The following is a 23,825-nucleotide window of genomic DNA, read 5'->3' as shown; positions in this document are numbered from 1 at the left end:
GTATTGTGTCATTGTGAGGTATTGTGTCATTAGGGGGTATTGTGTCGTTATGGGGTATTGGGTCGTTATGGGGTATTGTGTCGTTATGGGGTATTGGGGTATTGTGTCATTATGGGGTATTGTGTCATTAGGGGTATTGTGTCATTATGGGGTTATTGTGTCATTATGGGGTATTGGGTCGTTATGGGGTATTGGGTCGTTATGGGGTATTGGGTCGTTATGGGGTATTGTGTCGTTATGGGGTATGGGGAATTGTGGTATTGTGTCGTTATGGGGTATTGTATCATCATGGGGTATTGTGTCATCATGGGGTATTGTATCATCATGGGGTATTGTATCATCATGGGGTATTGTGTCATCATGGGGTATTGTATCATCATGGGGTATTGTGTCATTATGGGGTATTGTGTCATCATGGAGTATTGTATCATCATGGGGTATTGTATCATCATGGAGTATTGTGTCATCATGGGGTATTGTATCATCATGGGGTATTGTGTCATCATGGGGTATTGTGTCATCATGGGGTATTGTATCATCATGGGGTATTGTGTCATTATGGGGTATTTTGTCATCATAGGGTATTGTGTCATCATAGGGTATTGTGTGATTATGGGGTATTGTGTCATTATGGGGTATTGAGTCATTATGGGGTATTGTGTCATCATAGGGTATTGTGTCGTTATGGGGTATTGGGTCGTTATGGGGTATTGGGTCATTACGGGGTATTGGGTCGTTATGGGGTATTGGGTCTTTATGGGGTATTGTGTCGTTATGGGGTATTGGGTCGTTATGGGGTATTGAGTCATTATGGGGTATTGTGTCATCATAGGGTATTGTGTCGTTATGGGGTATTGGGTCGTTATGGGGTATTGGGTCGTTATGGGGTATTGGGTCGTTATGGGGTATTGGGGTATTGTGTCATTATGGGGTATTGTGTCATTATGGGGTATTGTGTCATTATGGGGTATTGTGTCATCATAGGGTATTGTGTCATTATGGGGTATTGTGTCGTTATGGGGTATTGGGTCGTTATGGGGTATTGGGTCGTTATGGGGTATTGTGTCGTTATGGGGTATTGTGTCATTATGGGGTATTGTGTCATTAGGGGGTATTGTGTCATTATGGGGTATTGTGTCGTTATGGGGTATTGGGTCGTTATGGGGTATTGGGTCGTTATGGGGTATTGGGGTATTGTGTCATTATTGGGTATTGTGTCATTATGGGGTATTGTGTCATTAGGGGGTATTGTGTCATTATGGGGTATTGTGTCATTACGGGGTATTGGGTCGTTATGGGGTATTGTCTCGTTATGGGGTATTGTGTCGTTATGGGGTATTGTGTCGTTATGGGGTATTGGGGTATTGTGTCGTTATGGGGTATTGGGTCGTTATGGGGTATTGGGTCGTTATGGGGTATTGTGTCGTTATGGGGTATTGGGTCGTTATGGGGTATTGTGTCGTTATGGGGTATTGTGTCATTATGGGGCATTGTGTGTAGATTGATGAGGAGAAAAATGTATTTAATCCATTTTAGAATAAGGCTGTAATGTAACAAAATGTTGGAAAAAGGGAAGGGGTATGAATACTTTCCGAATTTACTGTATATTTAAAACCAAATGTAACTATCCATTGTTTTGCAAAGTTGGTTTGTGTTAAAGTGTTTGGTCCTGGTCGTGCGGGTCAAACAGAAACACCCTGATGATTGGTTGACAATAGAACCTTCCACAATGCAGCCAATGGCTGTAAGTTACAGCTGGTGATGAGGAACTGTCTGCAGTTGACTTTATGATCTTTGATCAAATGGTTGATTTAAAGTTCATGTAGTCAACATGTAGGCACAAGTTGGACACTTTTTATCCCCATAATGCGTCACAATTTGAAAGGCGGTGACTTGACAAAAGTGGCCCGCTCGAACGAGCCCATTGCTATAACGTGCAAATATCTGTCCAAGCGTTGTAATATCTGTCAGGCGTCAGCAACGTCTGAGCAGAGAAACGCGCCTAAAGACTGCCCCTTTCAGGTTGATTGAGGTGTGGCAACCAAAAATGCTGTGTTCGTAACCAAGTGGGAGGTCGGGATTTTCCAGTTGTGAAGTCGTAAATACCAGTTGGATGGCCGTTCATGTGGATTTTTCCCAGTCGTATGTGGTAAATTCCCAATTGGTTATGAATGCAGCGTACTGATAACTAATCCCAGATGTGTCATTGGCGTTGTTTCCAATGAGAGCAAAGTTGTATCGTGCCTCACATTCATCACACATGACATAGCTACCATCTTGCTCTTTCAGCACTTCAGCAAACCTTTCTCAAACATTACTTTTGTGGTCCTCCCTTCTTTATTTTCAACTCTCCATTTCGCAGATTTTCTTAATAAATTAAAAAACAATTATCTGTTTGTTTGACTGAGTGACGAAATATTGCAATGTGAAGTGGTATAGTATGTTTTACATTGTCATGAAGTCTAATCAATCAACACCTGCTTGCTTCTCTTTGTCAATATAATATTAGTATCTAATGAAATAAATGATATAAAAAAAAAAAAACGTTCTGAAAATTAAATAAACGTATGACACCAGTCAGCAGATGACGATGTGCTTCTTTGAGGCGACGCTACCAGCGTGACGTGTAATCTAGAAGACGGGACGCTTCTTCAACAGCAGTCAGCCACCTCTATCCAGTAGCTTGCAATTTAAACATATATATTTAACCTTTAACTAGGCAAGTCGGTTAAGAACAAATTCTTATTTACAATGACGGCCTACCAAAAGGCCTCCTGCGGGACGGGGGCTGTGATTAAAAATAAACGAGATAAAAGAAAAATATAGGACAAAACACACATCTCGACAAGAGAGGCAAGACAACACTACATAAAGAGAGACATAAGACAACAACATAGCATGGCAGCAACACATGACAACATATCATGGTATTAACACAACATGACAGCAGCACAAAAACATGGTATAAACATTATTGGGCACAGTCAACAGCACAAAGGTCAAGAAGGTAGAGACAACAATACATCACACAAAGCAGCCAGATCTGACAATTGACATTATATTGTCAAGATTTGAGTTAAGTCCTTAGCTAGGACACATCTAGATGTGAAAAAAACACTGAATTTATTAACATTTTATTAATTAAGCAGACGCAGATCGACTCACATTAGTGTGTGCATACATTTTCGTACTGGTCCCCCGTGAGTATCAAACCAACAACCCTCGCGTTGCGTGCGCCATGCTTTACCAACTGAGCTACACGGAACTATTCTAACAGTATGTATTCATAATGTTCATATTCACATGTAGCTACAGGTCTGCATTAAACTATTCCAACAGTATGTATTCATAATGTTCATATTCACATGTAGCTACAGGTCTGCATTAAACTATTCCAACAGTATGTATTCATAATGTACATATTCACATGTAGCTACAGGTCTGCATTAAACTATTCCAACAGTATGTATTCATAATGTACATATTCACATGTAGCTACAGGTCTGCATTAAACTATTCCAACAGTATGTATTCATAATGTACATATTCACATGTAGCTACAGGTCTGCATTAAACTATTCTAACAGTATGTATTCATAATGTACATATTCACATGTAGCTACAGGTCTGCATTAAACTATTCCAACAGTATGTATTCATAATGTACATATTCACATGTAGCTACAGGTCTGCATTAAACTATTCTAACAGTATGTATTCATAATGTACATATTCACATGTAGCGACAGGTCTGCATTAAACTATTCCAACAGTATGTATTCATAATGTTCATATTCACATGTAGCTACAGGTCTGCATTAAACTATTCCAACAGTATGTATTCATAATGTACATATTCACATGTAGCTACAGGTCTGCATTAAACTATTCCAACAGTATGTATTCATAATGTACATATTCACATGTAGCTACAGGTCTGCATTAAACTATTCCAACAGTATGTATTCATAATGTACATATTCACATGTAGCTACAGGTCTGCATTAAACTATTCTAACAGTATGTATTCATAATGTACATATTCACATGTAGCTACAGGTCTGCATTAAACTATTCCAACAGTATGTATTCATAATGTACATATTCACATGTAGCTACAGGTCTGCATTAAACTATTCTAACAGTATGTATTCATAATGTACATATTCACATGTAGCGACAGGTCTGCATTAAACTATTCCAACAGTATGTATTCATAATGTTCATATTCACATGTAGCTACAGGTCTGCATTAAACTATTCCAACAGTATGTATTCATAATGTACATATTCACATGTAGCTACAGGTCTGCATTAAACTATTCCAACAGTATGTATTCATAATGTACATATTCACATGTAGCTACAGGTCTGCATTAAACTATTCCAACAGTATGTATTCATAATGTACATATTCACATGTAGCTACAGGTCTGCATTAAACTATTCTAACAGTATGTATTCATAATGTACATATTCACATGTAGCTACAGGTCTGCATTAAACTATTCCAACAGTATGTATTCATAATGTACATATTCACATGTAGCTACAGGTCTGCATTAAACTATTCTAACAGTATGTATTCATAATGTACATATTCACATGTAGCGACAGGTCTGCATTAAACTATTCCAACAGTATGTATTCATAATGTTCATATTCACATGTAGCTACAGGTCTGCATTAAACTATACCCCATAATGACACAATACCCCAATACCCCATAACGACCCAATACCCCATAACGACCCAATACCCCATAACGACCCAATACCCCATAATGACACAATACCCCCTAATGACACAATACCCCATAACGACACAATACCCCATAACGACCCAATACCCCATAACGACACAATACCCCATAATGACACAATACCCCATAATGACACAATACCCCATAATGACACAATACCCCAATACCCCATAACGACCCAATACCCCATAACGACACAATACCCCAATACCCCATAACGACCCAATACCCCATAACGACCCAATACCCCATAATGACACAATACCCCATAATGACACAATACCCCAATACCCCATAACGACCCAATACCCCATAACGACCCAATACCCCATAATGTACATATTCACATGTAGCTACAGGTCTGCATTAAACTATTCTAACAGTATGTATTCATAATGTACATATTCACATGTAGCTACAGGTCTGCATAGACGAACGTTTTGGCTGTAAGAAGTCAGACAAAACATATTTCCTCATCTTTAAATGAATAAACAATGTAGTGAATATTTTTTCTAAACTGCGTTACCCATTCCAGTCAGCTGACGGCGATATGCGTCTTCAGATGGTGACGTCATATCTAGTGGACTAATCGACACCGGATGCTGTTTCAACAACACGGATACTGACTCATTCAACCACCTCCGTAGCCTGGTAGCCAACATACAACCGAAAACAAGCTCTTTGGACCATTTTTGTGTATGTTGATCTCGGTGTTTTTAACACAATCCTCTTTACGTATCTACTATTTAACTTAAACATAACTTGCTTGTTCAATTTACAAATGTGTTGATTATACTGAACCTAAGTTAATCGTCAATGCTAGCTAGCTAACGTCCCCGATCATGAGTTCACTAAGCTACTCTGCTCCTGCTAAAGAAGAGGTCTGCTGGACGGAGAAAGAGGGTCTGTGGCTGAACATTGTCGTGAAAGAAGAAGAGGAGGGGGATGTTACAGTAAAAGGAGAGGAAGAAGCTTTCAGTATGAAAGAGGAGGAAGAGGAGGCTATCAGTATCACATTGAAAGAAGAGGAAGAACCTTTTGGAGTGGAAGAGGAGGCTATCTCAATAAAAGAGGAGAAGGAAGACGTTTGGAGAGATGGAGAGGAAGAGGAGACTGAAGATCTGATTAACACCAGTGAGTACTGTCCTAAAAACCCAGACAGAAACTCTGCAGTTGTTGAACTAATGTGTGGTTTGAAAGCCAAGAGGGTCATTGCACTGAAATGTGCTCCTCACCAGAACCCCAAATATAAGCTTGTAAAACTCTCGTTGTGTGTAAACAATGCAAATGTAAACAAACACTGTATTTGACTCAAAACGTGGTTGAAACAATCATTTTGATCTCATGGTCGGTCCTTGCATCACAGCTCTGTCTATGAATTAGAGTTGTTCCATTTCTTCAAACCCTCAGCTACTCTCCCCTATCTGTTTATTAGGACAGTCGAGATATAAAACGCTTAATTACCAAATCAAGTGTTATTGGTCACATACACATGGTTAGCAGATGTTAATGAAATTCAATTATATTTCTTCAGCCTCCTGAGGTTGAAGAGACGCTGTTGCACCTTCTTTCACCACACTGTCTGTGTGGGTGGACCATTTCAGTTTGTCTGTGATGTGTACGCCGAGGAACTTTAACATTTTCCACCTTCTCCACTACCCTCGGCTACACTCCCCTATCTTTTTATTAGGACGCTGAAGCTAAAACGTTTAATTACCAATAACAGGGGAGGTTCACATTTTTAGAGGTATAAGGGATATGGCTCTACCTTTCTCACTCATTATTATTCATGATTCATTGATTATCCCTAATCATGTTAGTATCCACATTAATATACAAGTGTTCAGAAACATATTCTATTCTTGTATGACGCAATACATTATTTACTGGTAATTTCTTTTGGGTTAAACATAATCAGAAACACAACCAAAACAAACTGCAAATGCATCCAACCCTCAAATAAAAGGTGACTTTCTGTACTGTCTCTTATGAAACATTTGATCTCAAATCTAAAATGCTGGAGTATAGAGTCACTCTTCCCTGTCTGAATAAATACGTAGGAGAGTATATATAGTTTATTTAAGCAATAAGGCCCGTATACCACAGGTATGACAGAACATTTGTTTTTACTGCTCTAATTACGTTGGTAGCCAGTTTATAATAGCAATAAGGCACCTCGGGGGTTTGTGGTGTATGGCCAATATACCACGGCTAAGGGCTGCTCTTAGGCACAATCCAACTCCCATATTACCTGACCTCTTAACTAACCTATAGGAGTAGGAGTTACCATACCCAATCACAGGGATGGGATAACTCTGGAAATTCCAGCAGCTGCTACAGACTTAGGAAAAACAGCTGAGGCATTCCATGTCATTTCAGCAACTTGAAATGTAATTTGATCTCTGAGAAATGAAGCTAATTGATAGCACCCAAATTGGCCCTTTTGATTCATAAGATTCACATAATATTCAATAAATATAGTGTCCAACATCCAATGTGCACCAAACTTCTTCCTACGACTGAGTGAGACATGAGGAATCCAACAACCAGTATATTATTTTATAGACATATATCTACTTTCTACTACTCTACTGGTCATGTCTGACACTAGTTCCATTCTACTACTCTACTGGTCATGTCTGACACTAGTTCCATTCTGTTCCTCTACTGGTCATATCTGACACTAGTTCCATTCTACTACTCTACTGGTCATATCTGACACTAGTTCCATTCTACTGGTCATGTCTGACACTAGTTCCATTCTGTTCCTCTACTGGTCATATCTGACACTAGTTCCATTCTACTGCTCTACTGGTCATGTCTGACACTAGTTCCATTCTACTACTCTACTGGTCATGTCTGACACTAGTTCCATTCTACTGCTCTACTGGTCATGTCTGACACTAGTTCCATTCTACTACTCTACTAGTAACGTCTGACACTACTTCCATTCTACTACTCTGCTGGTCATATCTGACACTAGTTCCATTCTGTTCCTCTACTGGTCATGTCTGACACTAGTTCCATTCTGTTCCTCTACTGGTCATGTCTGACACTAGTTCCATTCTACTACTCTACTGGTCATGTCTGACACTAGTTCCGTTCTGTTCCTCTACTGGTCATATCTGACACTAGTTCCATTCTACCACTCTACTGGTCATGTCTGACACTAGTTCCGAGCTGTTCCTCTACTGGTCATATCTGACACTAGTTCCATTCTGTTCCTCAACTGGTCATATCTGACACTAGTTCCATTCTACTACTGTACTGGTCATATCTGACACTAGTTCCATCTACTACTCTACTGGTCATATCTGACACTAGTTCCATTCTGTTCCTCTACTGGTCATGTCTGACACTAGTTCCATTCTACTACTCTACTGGTCATGTCTGACACTAGTTCCGTTCTGTTCCTCTACTGGTCATATCTGACACTAGTTCCATTCTACCACTCTACTGGTCATGTCTGACACTAGTTCCGAGCTGTTCCTCTACTGGTCATATCTGACACTAGTTCCATTCTGTTCCTCAACTGGTCATATCTGACACTAGTTCCATTCTACTACTGTACTGGTCATATCTGACACTAGTTCCATCTACTACTCTACTGGTCATATCTGACACTAGTTCCATTCTGTTCCTCTACTGGTCATGTCTGACACTAGTTCCATTCTACTACTCTACTGGTCATGTCTGACACTAGTTCCATTCTGTTCCTCAACTGGTCATATCTGACACTAGTTCCATTCTACTACTGTACTGGTCATATCTGACACTAGTTCCATCTACTACTCTACTGGTCATATCTGACACTAGTTGCATTCTGTTCCTCTACTGGTCATGTCTGACACTAGTTCCATTCTACTACTCTACTGGTCATGTCTGACACTAGTTCCATTCTGTTCCTCTACTGGTCATATCTGACACTAGCTCCATTCAACTACTCTACTGGTCATGTCTGACACTAGTTCCATTCTACTACTCTACTGGTCATGTCTGACACTCGTTCCATTCTGCTACTCTACTGGTCATGTCTGACACTAGTTCCATTCTACTGGTCATGTCTGACACTAGTTCCATTCTGTTCCTCTACTGGTCATATCTGACACTAGTTCCATTCTACTGGTCATGTCTGACACTAGTTCCATTCTGTTCCTCTACTGGTCATATCTGACACTAGTTCCATTCTACTGGTCATGTCTGACACTAGTTCCATTCTACTACTCTACTGGTCATGTCTGACACTAGTTCCATTCTGTTCCTCTACTGGTCATGTCTGACACTAGTTCCATTCTGTTCCTCTACTGGTCATGTCTGACACTAGTTCTGTTCCTCTACTGGTCATATCTGACACTAGTTCCATTCTGTTCCTCTACTGGTCATGTCTGACACTAGTTCCATTCTGCTACTCTACTGGTCATATCTGACACTAGTTCCATTCTACTGGTCATGTCTGACACTAGTTCCATTCTACTACTCTACTGGTCATATCTGACACTAGTTCCATTCTACTACTCTACTGGTTATGTCTGACACTAGTTCCATTCTACTACTCTACTGGTCATATCTGACACTAGTTCCATTCTACCACTCTACTGGTCATGTCTGACACTAGTTCTATTCTACTACTCTACTGGTCATATCTGACACTAGTTCCATTCTGTTCCTCTACTGGTCATATCTGACACTAGTTCCATTCTACTGGTCATGTCTGACACTAGTTCCATTCTACTACTCTACTGGTCATATCTGACACTAGTTCCATTCTACTACTCTACTGGTCATATCTGACACTAGTTCCATTCTACTACTCTACTGGTCATATCTGACACTAGTTCCATTCTACTGGTCATGTCTGACACTAGTTCCATTCTACTACTCTACTGGTCATATCTGACACTAGTTCCATTCTACTACTCTACTGGTCATATCTGACACTAGTTCCATTCTACTACTCTACTGGTCATGTCTGACACTAGTTCCATGCTGGTCCTCTACTGGTCATATCTGACACTAGTTTCATTCTGTTCCTCTACTGGTCATATCTGACACTAGTTCCATTCTACTACTCTACTGGTCATATCTGACACTAGTTCCATCTACTACTCTACTGGTCATATCTGACACTAGTTCCATTTTGTTCCTCTACTGGTCATGTCTGACACTAGTTCCATTCTACTGGTCATGTCTGACACTAGCTCCATTCTACTACTCTACTGGTCATGTCTGACACTAGTTCCATTCTACTACTCTACTGGTCATATCTGACACTAGTTCCATTCTACCACTCTACTGGTCATGTCTGACACTAGTTCCATTCTACTACTCTACTGGTCATATCTGACACTAGTTCCGTTCTGTTCCTCTACTGGTCATATCTGACACTAGTTCCATTCTACTACTCTACTGGTCATGTCTGACACTAGTTCCGTGCTGTTCCTCTACTGGTCATATCTGACACTAGTTCCATTCTGTTCCTCTACTGGTCATATCTGACACTAGTTCCATTCTACTACTCTACTGGTCATATCTGACACTAGTTCCATTCTACTGGTCATGTCTGACACTAGTTCCATTCTACTACTCTACTGGTCATATCTGACACTAGTTCCATTCTACTACTCTACTGGTCATGTCTGACACTAGTTCCATTCTACTGCTCTACTGGTCATATCTGACACTAGTTCCATTCTACCACTCTACTGGTCATGTCTGACACTAGTTCCATTCTACTACTCTACTGGTCATGTCTGACACTAGTTCCATTCTACTACTCTACTGGTCATGTCTGACACTAGTTCCATTCTGTTCCTCTACTGGTCATGTCGGACACTAGTTCCATTCTACTACTCTACTGATCATATCTGACACTAGTTCCATCTACTACTCTACTGGTCATATCTGACACTAGTTCCATCCTGTTCCTCTACTGGTCATGTCTGACACTAGTTCCATTCTACTACTCTACTGGTCATGTCTGACACTAGTTCCATTCTGTTCCTCTACTGGTCATGTCTGACACTAGTTCTATTCTACTACTCTACTGGTCATATCTGACACTAGTTCCATTCTGTCCCTCTACTGGTCATATCTGACACTAGTTCCATTCTACTGGTCATGTCTGACACTAGTTCCATTCTACTACTCTACTGGTCATATCTGACACTAGTTCTATTCTACTACTCTACTGGTCATATCTGACACTAGTTCCATTCTACTACTCTACTGGTCATGTCTGACACTAGTTCCGTTCTGTTCCTCTACTGGTCATATCTGACACTAGTTCCATTCTACTACTCTACTGGTCATGTCTGACACTAGTTCCGTGCTGGTCCTCTACTGGTCATATCTGACACTAGTTCCATTCTGTTCCTCTACTGGTCATATCTGACACTAGTTCCATTCTACTACTCTACTGGTCATATCTGACACTAGTTCCATCTACTACTCTACTGGTCATATCTGACACTAGTTCCATTTTGTTCCTCTACTGGTCATGTCTGACACTAGTTCCATTCTACTGGTCATGTCTGACACTAGCTCCATTCTACTACTCTACTGGTCATGTCTGACACTAGTTCCATTCTACTACTCTACTGGTCATATCTGACACTAGTTCCATTCTACCACTCTACTGGTCATGTCTGACACTAGTTCCATTCTACTACTCTACTGGTCATATCTGACACTAGTTCCGTTCTGTTCCTCTACTGGTCATATCTGACACTAGTTCCATTCTACTACTCTACTGGTCATGTCTGACACTAGTTCCGTGCTGTTCCTCTACTGGTCATATCTGACACTAGTTCCATTCTGTTCCTCTACTGGTCATATCTGACACTAGTTCCATTCTACTACTCTACTGGTCATATCTGACACTAGTTCCATTCTACTGGTCATGTCTGACACTAGTTCCATTCTACTACTCTACTGGTCATATCTGACACTAGTTCCATTCTACTACTCTACTGGTCATGTCTGACACTAGTTCCATTCTACTGCTCTACTGGTCATATCTGACACTAGTTCCATTCTACCACTCTACTGGTCATGTCTGACACTAGTTCCATTCTACTACTCTACTGGTCATGTCTGACACTAGTTCCATTCTACTACTCTACTGGTCATGTCTGACACTAGTTCCATTCTGTTCCTCTACTGGTCATGTCTGACACTAGTTCCATTCTACCACTCTACTGGTCATGTCTGACACTAGTTCCATTCTGTTCCTCTACTGGTCAATCTGACACTAGCTCCATTCTGTTCCTCTACTGGTCATGTCTGACACTAGTTCCATTCTACTACTCTACTGGTCATGTCTGACACTAGTTCCATTCTGTTCCTCTACTGGTCATGTCTGACACTAGTTCCATTCTACCACTCTACTGGTCATGTCTGACACTAGTTCCATTCTGTTCCTCTACTGGTCATGTCTGACACTAGCTCCATTCTACTACTCTACTGGTCATATCTGACACTAGCTCCATTCAACTACTCTACTGGTCATGTCTGACACTAGTTCCATTTTACTACTCTACTGGTCATGTCTGACACTAGTTCCATTCTGCTACTCTACTGGTCATGTCTGACACTAGTTCCATTCTACTGGTCATGTCTGACACTAGTTCCATTCTGTTCCTCTACTGGTCATATCTGACACTAGTTCCATTCTACTACTCTACTGGTCATGTCTGACACTAGTTCCGTTCTGTTCCTCTACTGGTCATATCTGACACTAGTTCCATTCTACTACTCTACTGGTCATATCTGACACTAGTTCCATTCTGTTCCTCTACTGGTCATATCTGACACTAGCTCCATTCTGTTCCTCTACTGGTCATGTCTGACACTAGTTCCAATCTACTACTCTACTGGTCATGTCTGACACTAGTTCCATTCTGTTCCTCTACTGGTCATGTCTGACACTAGTTCCATTCTGCTACTCTACTGGTCATGTCTGACACTAGTTCCATTCTACTGGTCATGTCTGACACTAGTTCCATTCTGTTCCTCTACTGGTCATATCTGACACTAGTTCCATTCTACTACTCTACTGGTCATGTCTGACACTAGTTCCATTCTACTACTCTACTGGTCATGTCTGACACTAGTTCCATTCTACTACTCTACTGGTCATGTCTGACACTAGTTCCATTCTACTACTCTACTGGTCAGATCTGACACTAGTTCCATTCTACTGGTCATGTCTGACACTAGTTCCATTCTGTTCCTCTACTGGTCATATCTGACACTAGTTCCATTCTACTGGTCATGTCTGACACTAGTTCCATTCTACTGCTCTACTGGTCATGTCTGACACTAGTTCCATTCTACTACTCTACTATTCATGTCTGACACTAGTTCCATTCTACTACTCTACTGGTCATATCTGACACTAGTTCCATTCTGTTCCTCTACTGTTCATATCTGACACTAGTTCCATTCTACTGGTCATGTCTGACACTAGTTCCATTCTGTTCCTCTACTGGTCATGTCTGACACTAGTTCCATTCTACTACTCTACTGGTCATGTCCTACACTAGTTCCGAGCTGTTCCTCTACTGGTCATATCTGACACTAGTTCCATTCTGTTCCTCAACTGGTCATATCTGACACTAGTTCCATTCTACTACTGTACTGGTCATGTCTGACACTAGTTCCATTCTACTACTCTACTGGTCATGTCTGACACTAGTTCCATTCTACTACTCTACTGGTCATGTCTGACACTAGTTCCATTCTGTTCCTCTACTTGTCATGTCTGACACTAGTTCCATTCTACTACTCTACTGGTCATGTCTGACACTAGTTCCATCTACTACTCTACTGGTCATATCTGACACTAGTTCCATTCTTTTCCTCTACTGGTCATGTCTGACACTAGTTCCATTCTGCTACTCTACTGGTCATGTCTGACACTAGTTCCATTCTACTGGTCATGTCTGACACTAGTTCCATTCTGTTCCTCTACTGGTCATATCTGACACTAGTTCCATTCTACTACTCTACTGGTCATGTCTGACACTAGTTCCATTCTACTACTCTACTGGTCATGTCTGACACTAGTTCCATTCTACTACTCTACTGGTCATGTCTGACACTAGTTCCATTCTACTACTCTACTGGTCATATCTGACACTAGTTCCATTCTACTGGTCATGTCTGACACTAGTTCCATTCTGTTCCTCTACTGGTCATATCTGACACTAGTTCCATTCTACTGGTCATGTCTGACACTAGTTCCATTCTACTGCTCTACTGGTCATGTCTGACACTAGTTCCATTCTACTACTCTACTATTCATGTCTGACACTAGTTCCATTCTACTACTCTACTGGTCATATCTGACACTAGTTCCATTCTGTTCCTCTACTGTTCAATCTGACACTAGTTCCATTCTACTGGTCATTTCTGACACTAGTTCCATTCTGTTCCTCTACTGGTCATGTCTGACACTAGTTCCATTCTACTACTCTACTGGTCATGTCCGACACTAGTTCCGAGCTGTTCCTCTACTGGTCATATCTGACACTAGTTCCAATCTGTTCCTCTACTGGTCATGTCTGACACTAGTTCTATTCTACTACTCTACTGGTCATGTCTGACACTAGTTCCATTCTGTTCCTCTACTGGTCATATCTGACACTAGCTCCATTCAACTACTCTACTGGTCATGTCTGACACTAGTTCCATTCTACTACTCTACTGGTCATGTCTGACACTAGTTCCATTCTGCTACTCTACTGGTCATGTCTGACACTAGTTCCATTCTACTACTCTACTGGTCATGTCTGACACTAGTTCCATTCTGCTACTCTACTGGTCATGTCTGACACTAGTTCCATTCTACTGGTCATGTCTGACACTAGTTCCATTCTGTTCCTCTACTGGTCATATCTGACACTAGTTCCATTCTACTGGTCATGTCTGACACTAGTTCCATTCTGTTCCTCTACTGGTCATGTCTGACACTAGTTCCATTCTGTTCCTCTACTGGTCATGTCTGACACTAGTTCTGTCCCTCTACTGGTCATGTCTGACACTAGTTCCATTCTGTTCCTCTACTGGTCATGTCTGACACTAGTTCCGTTCTGTTCCTCTACTGGTCATATCTGACACTAGTTCCATTCTACTGGTCATGTCTGACACTAGTTCCATTCTGTTCCTCTACTGGTCATGTCTGACACTAGTTCCATTCTGTTCCTCTACTGGTCATGTCTGACACTAGTTCTGTCCCTCTACTGGTCATGTCTGACACTAGTTCCATTCTGTTCCTCTACTGGTCATGTCTGACACTAGTTCCGTTCTGTTCCTCTACTGGTCATATCTGACACTAGTTCCATTCTACTACTCTACTGGTCATATCTGACACTAGTTCCATCTACTACTCTACTGGTCATATCTGACACTAGTTCCATTCTGTTCCTCTACTGGTCATGTCTGACACTAGCTCCATTCTACTACTCTACTGGTCATGTCTGACACTAGTTCCATTCTACTACTCTACTGGTCATGTCTGACACTAGTTCCATTCTACTACTCTACTGGTCATGTCTGACACTAGTTCCATTCTACTACTCTCCTGGTCATGTCTGACACTAGTTCCATTCAACTGGTCATGTCTGACACTAGTTCCATTCTGTTCCTCTACTGGTCATATCTGACACTAGTTCCATTCTACTGGTGATGTCTGACACTAGTTCCATTCTGTTCCTCTACTGGTCATGTCTGACACTAGTTCTGTTCTACTACTCTACTGGTCATATCTGACACTAGTTCCATTCTGTTCCTCTACTGGTCATGTCTGACATTAGTTCCATTCTGCTACTCTACTGGTCATATCTGACACTAGTTCCATTCTACTGGTCATGTCTGACACTAGTTCCATTCTACTACTCATGTCTGACACTAGTTCCATTCTACTACTCTACTGGTCATATCTGACACTAGTTCCATTCTACCACTCTACTGGTCATGTCTGACACTAGTTCCATTCTACTACTCTACTGGTCATATCTGACACTAGTTCCAATCTACCACTCTACTGGTCAAGTCTGACACTAGTTCCATTCTACCACTCTACTTGTCATGTCTGACACTAGTTCCATTCTACCACTCTACTGGTCATACCTGACACTAGTTCCATTCTACTACTCTACTGGTCATATCTGACACTAGTTCCATTCTGTTCCTCTACTGGTCATGTCTGACACTAGTTCCATTCTACTACTCTACTGGTCATGTCTGACACTAGTTCCATTCTATTACTCTACTGGTCATGTCTGACACTAGTTCCATTCTACCACTCTACTGGTCATGTCTGACACTAGTTCCATTCTACTACTCTACTGGTCATATCTGACACTAGTTCCAATCTACCACTCTACTGGTCAAGTCTGACACTAGTTCCATTCTACCACTCTACTTGTCATGTCTGACACTAGTTCCATTCTACCACTCTACTGGTCATACCTGACACTAGTTCCATTCTACTACTCTACTGGTCATATCTGACACTAGTTCCATTCTGTTCCTCTACTGGTCATATCTGACAATAGTTCCATTCTACTACTCTACTGGTCATATCTGACACTAGTTCCATTCTACCACTCTACTTGTCATGTCTGACACTAGTTCCATTCTACTACTCTACTGGTCATATCTGACACTAGTTCCATTCTACTGGTCATGTCTGACACTAGTTCCATTCTACTGCTCTACTGGTCATGTCTGACACTAGTTCCATTCTACTACTCTACTATTCATGTCTGACACTAGTTCCATTCTACTACTCTACTGGTCATATCTGACACTAGTTCCATTCTGTTCCTCTACTGTTCATATCTGACACTAGTTCCATTCTACTGGTCATGTCTGACACTAGTTCCATTCTGTTCCTCTACTGGTCATGTCTGACACTAGTTCCATTCTACTACTCTACTGGTCATGTCCTACACTAGTTCCGAGCTGTTCCTCTACTGGTCATATCTGACACTAGTTCCATTCTGTTCCTCAACTGGTCATATCTGACACTAGTTCCATTCTACTACTGTACTGGTCATGTCTGACACTAGTTCCATTCTACTACTCTACTGGTCATGTCTGACACTAGTTCCATTCTACTACTCTACTGGTCATGTCTGACACTAGTTCCATTCTGTTCCTCTACTTGTCATGTCTGACACTAGTTCCATTCTACTACTCTACTGGTCATGTCTGACACTAGTTCCATCTACTACTCTACTGGTCATATCTGACACTAGTTCCATTCTTTTCCTCTACTGGTCATGTCTGACACTAGTTCCATTCTGCTACTCTACTGGTCATGTCTGACACTAGTTCCATTCTACTGGTCATGTCTGACACTAGTTCCATTCTGTTCCTCTACTGGTCATATCTGACACTAGTTCCATTCTACTACTCTACTGGTCATGTCTGACACTAGTTCCATTCTACTACTCTACTGGTCATGTCTGACACTAGTTCCATTCTACTACTCTACTGGTCATGTCTGACACTAGTTCCATTCTACTACTCTACTGGTCATATCTGACACTAGTTCCATTCTACTGGTCATGTCTGACACTAGTTCCATTCTGTTCCTCTACTGGTCATATCTGACACTAGTTCCATTCTACTGGTCATGTCTGACACTAGTTCCATTCTACTGCTCTACTGGTCATGTCTGACACTAGTTCCATTCTACTACTCTACTATTCATGTCTGACACTAGTTCCATTCTACTACTCTACTGGTCATATCTGACACTAGTTCCATTCTGTTCCTCTACTGTTCAATCTGACACTAGTTCCATTCTACTGGTCATTTCTGACACTAGTTCCATTCTGTTCCTCTACTGGTCATGTCTGACACTAGTTCCATTCTACTACTCTACTGGTCATGTCCGACACTAGTTCCGAGCTGTTCCTCTACTGGTCATATCTGACACTAGTTCCAATCTGTTCCTCTACTGGTCATGTCTGACACTAGTTCTATTCTACTACTCTACTGGTCATGTCTGACACTAGTTCCATTCTGTTCCTCTACTGGTCATATCTGACACTAGCTCCATTCAACTACTCTACTGGTCATGTCTGACACTAGTTCCATTCTACTACTCTACTGGTCATGTCTGACACTAGTTCCATTCTGCTACTCTACTGGTCATGTCTGACACTAGTTCCATTCTACTACTCTACTGGTCATGTCTGACACTAGTTCCATTCTGCTACTCTACTGGTCATGTCTGACACTAGTTCCATTCTACTGGTCATGTCTGACACTAGTTCCATTCTGTTCCTCTACTGGTCATATCTGACACTAGTTCCATTCTACTGGTCATGTCTGACACTAGTTCCATTCTGTTCCTCTACTGGTCATGTCTGACACTAGTTCCATTCTGTTCCTCTACTGGTCATGTCTGACACTAGTTCTGTCCCTCTACTGGTCATGTCTGACACTAGTTCCATTCTGTTCCTCTACTGGTCATGTCTGACACTAGTTCCGTTCTGTTCCTCTACTGGTCATATCTGACACTAGTTCCATTCTACTGGTCATGTCTGACACTAGTTCCATTCTGTTCCTCTACTGGTCATGTCTGACACTAGTTCCATTCTGTTCCTCTACTGGTCATGTCTGACACTAGTTCTGTCCCTCTACTGGTCATGTCTGACACTAGTTCCATTCTGTTCCTCTACTGGTCATGTCTGACACTAGTTCCGTTCTGTTCCTCTACTGGTCATATCTGACACTAGTTCCATTCTACTACTCTACTGGTCATATCTGACACTAGTTCCATCTACTACTCTACTGGTCATATCTGACACTAGTTCCATTCTGTTCCTCTACTGGTCATGTCTGACACTAGCTCCATTCTACTACTCTACTGGTCATGTCTGACACTAGTTCCATTCTACTACTCTACTGGTCATGTCTGACACTAGTTCCATTCTACTACTCTACTGGTCATGTCTGACACTAGTTCCATTCTACTACTCTCCTGGTCATGTCTGACACTAGTTCCATTCAACTGGTCATGTCTGACACTAGTTCCATTCTGTTCCTCTACTGGTCATATCTGACACTAGTTCCATTCTACTGGTGATGTCTGACACTAGTTCCATTCTGTTCCTCTACTGGTCATGTCTGACACTAGTTCTGTTCTACTACTCTACTGGTCATATCTGACACTAGTTCCATTCTGTTCCTCTACTGGTCATGTCTGACATTAGTTCCATTCTGCTACTCTACTGGTCATATCTGACACTAGTTCCATTCTACTGGTCATGTCTGACACTAGTTCCATTCTACTACTCATGTCTGACACTAGTTCCATTCTACTACTCTACTGGTCATATCTGACACTAGTTCCATTCTACCACTCTACTGGTCATGTCTGACACTAGTTCCATTCTACTACTCTACTGGTCATATCTGACACTAGTTCCAATCTACCACTCTACTGGTCAAGTCTGACACTAGTTCCATTCTACCACTCTACTTGTCATGTCTGACACTAGTTCCATTCTACCACTCTACTGGTCATACCTGACACTAGTTCCATTCTACTACTCTACTGGTCATATCTGACACTAGTTCCATTCTGTTCCTCTACTGGTCATGTCTGACACTAGTTCCATTCTACTACTCTACTGGTCATGTCTGACACTAGTTCCATTCTATTACTCTACTGGTCATGTCTGACACTAGTTCCATTCTACCACTCTACTGGTCATGTCTGACACTAGTTCCATTCTACTACTCTACTGGTCATATCTGACACTAGTTCCAATCTACCACTCTACTGGTCAAGTCTGACACTAGTTCCATTCTACCACTCTACTTGTCATGTCTGACACTAGTTCCATTCTACCACTCTACTGGTCATACCTGACACTAGTTCCATTCTACTACTCTACTGGTCATATCTGACACTAGTTCCATTCTGTTCCTCTACTGGTCATATCTGACAATAGTTCCATTCTACTACTCTACTGGTCATATCTGACACTAGTTCCATTCTACCACTCTACTTGTCATGTCTGACACTAGTTCCATTCTACTACTCTACTGGTCATGTCTGACACTAGTTCCATCTACTACTCTACTGGTCATGTCTGACACTAGTTCCATTCTACTACTCTACTGGTCATGTCTGACACTAGCTCCATTCTACTACTCTACTGGTCATGTCTGACACTAGTTCCATTCTACTACTCTACTGGTCATGTCTGACACTAGTTCCATTCTGTTCCTCTACTGGTCATGTCCGACACTAGTTCCATTCTGTTCCTCTACTGGTCATGTCTGACACTAGTTCCATTCTACTACTCTACTGGTCATGTCTGACACTAGTTCCATTCTGTTCTTCTACTGGTCATATCTGACACTAGTTCCATTCTTCCACTCTACTGGTCATGTCTGACACTAGTTCCATTCTACTACTCTACTGGTCATATCTGACACTAGTTCCATTCTGTTCCTCTACTGGTCATATCTGACACTAGTTCCATTCTACTACTCTACTGGTCATATCTGACACTAGTTCCATTCTACTACTCTACTGGTCATGTCTGACACTAGTTCCATTCTATTACTCTACTGGTCATATCTGACACTAGTTCCATTCTACTACTCTACTGGTCATGTCTGACACTAGTTCCATTCTATTACTCTACTGGTCATGTCTGACACTAGTTCCATTCTACTACTCTACTGGTCATGTCTGACACTAGTTCCATTCTGTTCCTCTACTGGTCATATCTGACACTAGTTCCATTCTACTACTCTACTGGTCATGTCTGACACTAGTTCCATTCTACCACTCTACTGGTCATATCTGACACTAGTTCCATTCAACCACTCTACTTGTCATGTCTGACACTAGTTCCATTCTACTACTCTACTGGTCATGTCTGACACTAGTTCCATCTACTACTCTACTGGTCATGTCTGACACTAGTTCCATTCTACTACTCTACTGGTCATATCTGACACTAGTTCCATTCTGTTCCTCTACTGGTCATATCTGACACTAGTTCCATTCTACCACTCTACTTGTCATGTCTGACACTAGTTCCATTCTACTACTCTACTGGTCATGTCTGACACTAGTTCCATCTACTACTCTACTGGTCATATCTGACACTAGTTCCATTCTGTTCCTCTACTGGTCATATCTGACACTAGTTCCATTCTACCACTCTACTGGTCAAGTCTGACACTAGTTCCATTCTACTACTCTACTGGTCATGTCTGACACTAGTTCCATTCTACTACTCTACCGTCATGTCTGACACTAGTTCCATTTTGTTCCTCTACTGGTCATGTCTGACACTTGTTCCATTCTACTACTCTACTGGTCATGTCTGACACTAGTTCCATTCTACTGGTCATGTCTGACACTAGCTCCATTCTACTACTCTACTGGTCATGTCTGACACTAGTTCCATTCTACTACTCTACTGGTCATGTCTGACACTAGTTCCATTCTATTACTCTACTGGTCATGTCTGACACTAGTTCCAATCTACCACTCTACTGGTCATATCTGACACTAGTTCCATTCTACCACTCTACTTGTCATGTCTGACACTAGTTCCATTCTACTACTCTACTGGTCATGTCTGACACTAGTTCCATCTACTACTCTACTGGTCATGTCTGACACTAGTTCCATTCTACTACTCTACTGGTCATGTCTGACACTAGTTCCATTCTACTACTCTACTGGTCATGTCTGACACTAGTTCCATTCTACTACTCTACTGGTCATGTCTGACACTAGTTCCATTCTACTACTCTACTGGTCATATCTGACACTAGTTCCACTCTACTGGTCATGTCTGACACTAGTTCCATTTTACTACTCTACTGGTCATGTCTGACACTAGTTCCATTCTACTACTCTATTGGTCATATCTGACACTAGTTCCATTCTGTTCCTCTACTGGTCATATCTGACACTGGTTCCATTCTGTTCCTCTACTGGTCATATCTGACACTAGTTCCATTCTATTACTCTACTGGTCATATCTGACACTAGTTCCATTCTACTACTCTACTGGTCATGTCTGACACTAGTTCCATTCTACTACTCTACTGGTCATGTCTGACACTAGTTCCATTCTACTACTCTACTGGTCATGTCTGACACTAGTTCCATTCTACTACTCTACTGGTCATGTCTGACACTAGTTCCATTCTATTACTCTACTGGTCATGTCTGACACTAGTTCCATTCTACTACTCTACTGGTCATGTCTGACACTAGTTCCATTCTGTTCCTCTACTGGTCATATCTGACACTAGTTCCATTCTACTACTCTACTGGTCATGTCTGACACTAGTTCCATTCTACCACTCTACTGGTCATATCTGACACTAGTTCCATTCAACCACTCTACTTGTCATGTCTGACACTAGTTCCATTCTACTACTCTACTGGTCATGTCTGACACTAGTTCCATCTACTACTCTACTGGTCATGTCTGACACTAGTTCCATTCTACTACTCTACTGGTCATATCTGACACTAGTTCCATTCTGTTCCTCTACTGGTCATATCTGACACTAGTTCCATTCTACCACTCTACTTGTCATGTCTGACACTAGTTCCATTCTACTACTCTACTGGTCATGTCTGACACTAGTTCCATCTACTACTCTACTGGTCATATCTGACACTAGTTCCATTCTGTTCCTCTACTGGTCATATCTGACACTAGTTCCATTCTACCACTCTACTGGTCAAGTCTGACACTAGTTCCATTCTACTACTCTACTGGTCATGTCTGACACTAGTTCCATTCTACTACTCTACCGTCATGTCTGACACTAGTTCCATTTTGTTCCTCTACTGGTCATGTCTGACACTTGTTCCATTCTACTACTCTACTGGTCATGTCTGACACTAGTTCCATTCTACTGGTCATGTCTGACACTAGCTCCATTCTACTACTCTACTGGTCATGTCTGACACTAGTTCCATTCTACTACTCTACTGGTCATGTCTGACACTAGTTCCATTCTATTACTCTACTGGTCATGTCTGACACTAGTTCCAATCTACCACTCTACTGGTCATATCTGACACTAGTTCCATTCTACCACTCTACTTGTCATGTCTGACACTAGTTCCATTCTACTACTCTACTGGTCATGTCTGACACTAGTTCCATCTACTACTCTACTGGTCATGTCTGACACTAGTTCCATTCTACTACTCTACTGGTCATGTCTGACACTAGTTCCATTCTACTACTCTACTGGTCATGTCTGACACTAGTTCCATTCTACTACTCTACTGGTCATGTCTGACACTAGTTCCATTCTACTACTCTACTGGTCATATCTGACACTAGTTCCACTCTACTGGTCATGTCTGACACTAGTTCCATTTTACTACTCTACTGGTCATGTCTGACACTAGTTCCATTCTACTACTCTATTGGTCATATCTGACACTAGTTCCATTCTGTTCCTCTACTGGTCATATCTGACACTGGTTCCATTCTGTTCCTCTACTGGTCATATCTGACACTAGTTCCATTCTATTACTCTACTGGTCATATCTGACACTAGTTCCATTCTACTACTCTACTGGTCATGTCTGACACTAGTTCCATTCTACTACTCTACTGGTCATGTCTGACACTAGTTCCATTCTACTACTCTACTGGTCATGTCTGACACTAGTTCCATTCTACTACTCTACTGGTCATATCTGACACTAGTTCCATTCTGTTCCTCTACTGGTCATGTCTGACACTAGTTCCATCTACTACTCTACTGGTCATGTCTGACACTAGTTCCATTCTGTTCCTCTACTGGTCATGTCTGACACTAGTTCCATTCAACTACTCTACTGGTCATGTCTGACACTAGTTCCATTCTACTACTCTACTGGTCAATACTGACACTAGTTCCATTCTGTTCCTCTACTGGTCATATCTGACACTAGTTCCATTCTACCACTCTACTGGTCAAGTCTGACACTAGTTCCATTCTACCACTCTACTGGTCATGTCTGACACTAGTTCCAATCTGTTCCTCTACTGGTCAT

At 41.4% G+C, this 23,825-nt stretch overlaps 1 protein-coding gene across 1 annotated transcript in view; it reads left to right on the top strand.

Moving 5' to 3' along the window:
• The first annotated feature begins 5,305 nt into the window (after positions 1 to 5,305).
• LOC123732396 (zinc finger protein 239-like) overlaps positions 5,306 to 23,825 on the top strand; it is a 59,863-nt gene continuing 41,343 nt past the window's right edge. The window contains exon 1 of the mRNA XM_045711548.1: positions 5,306 to 5,896. Within this exon, the coding sequence (XP_045567504.1) occupies positions 5,605 to 5,896 (292 nt within the window). The 5' untranslated portion in view covers positions 5,306 to 5,604. The remainder of the gene's footprint in view (positions 5,897 to 23,825) is intronic.

This window comes from Salmo salar, chromosome ssa02, assembly GCF_905237065.1.
Source record: "Salmo salar chromosome ssa02, Ssal_v3.1, whole genome shotgun sequence".
Lineage (NCBI taxonomy): Eukaryota > Metazoa > Chordata > Actinopteri > Salmoniformes > Salmonidae > Salmo > Salmo salar.
This window is presented reverse-complemented; position numbering and strand designations above follow the sequence as displayed.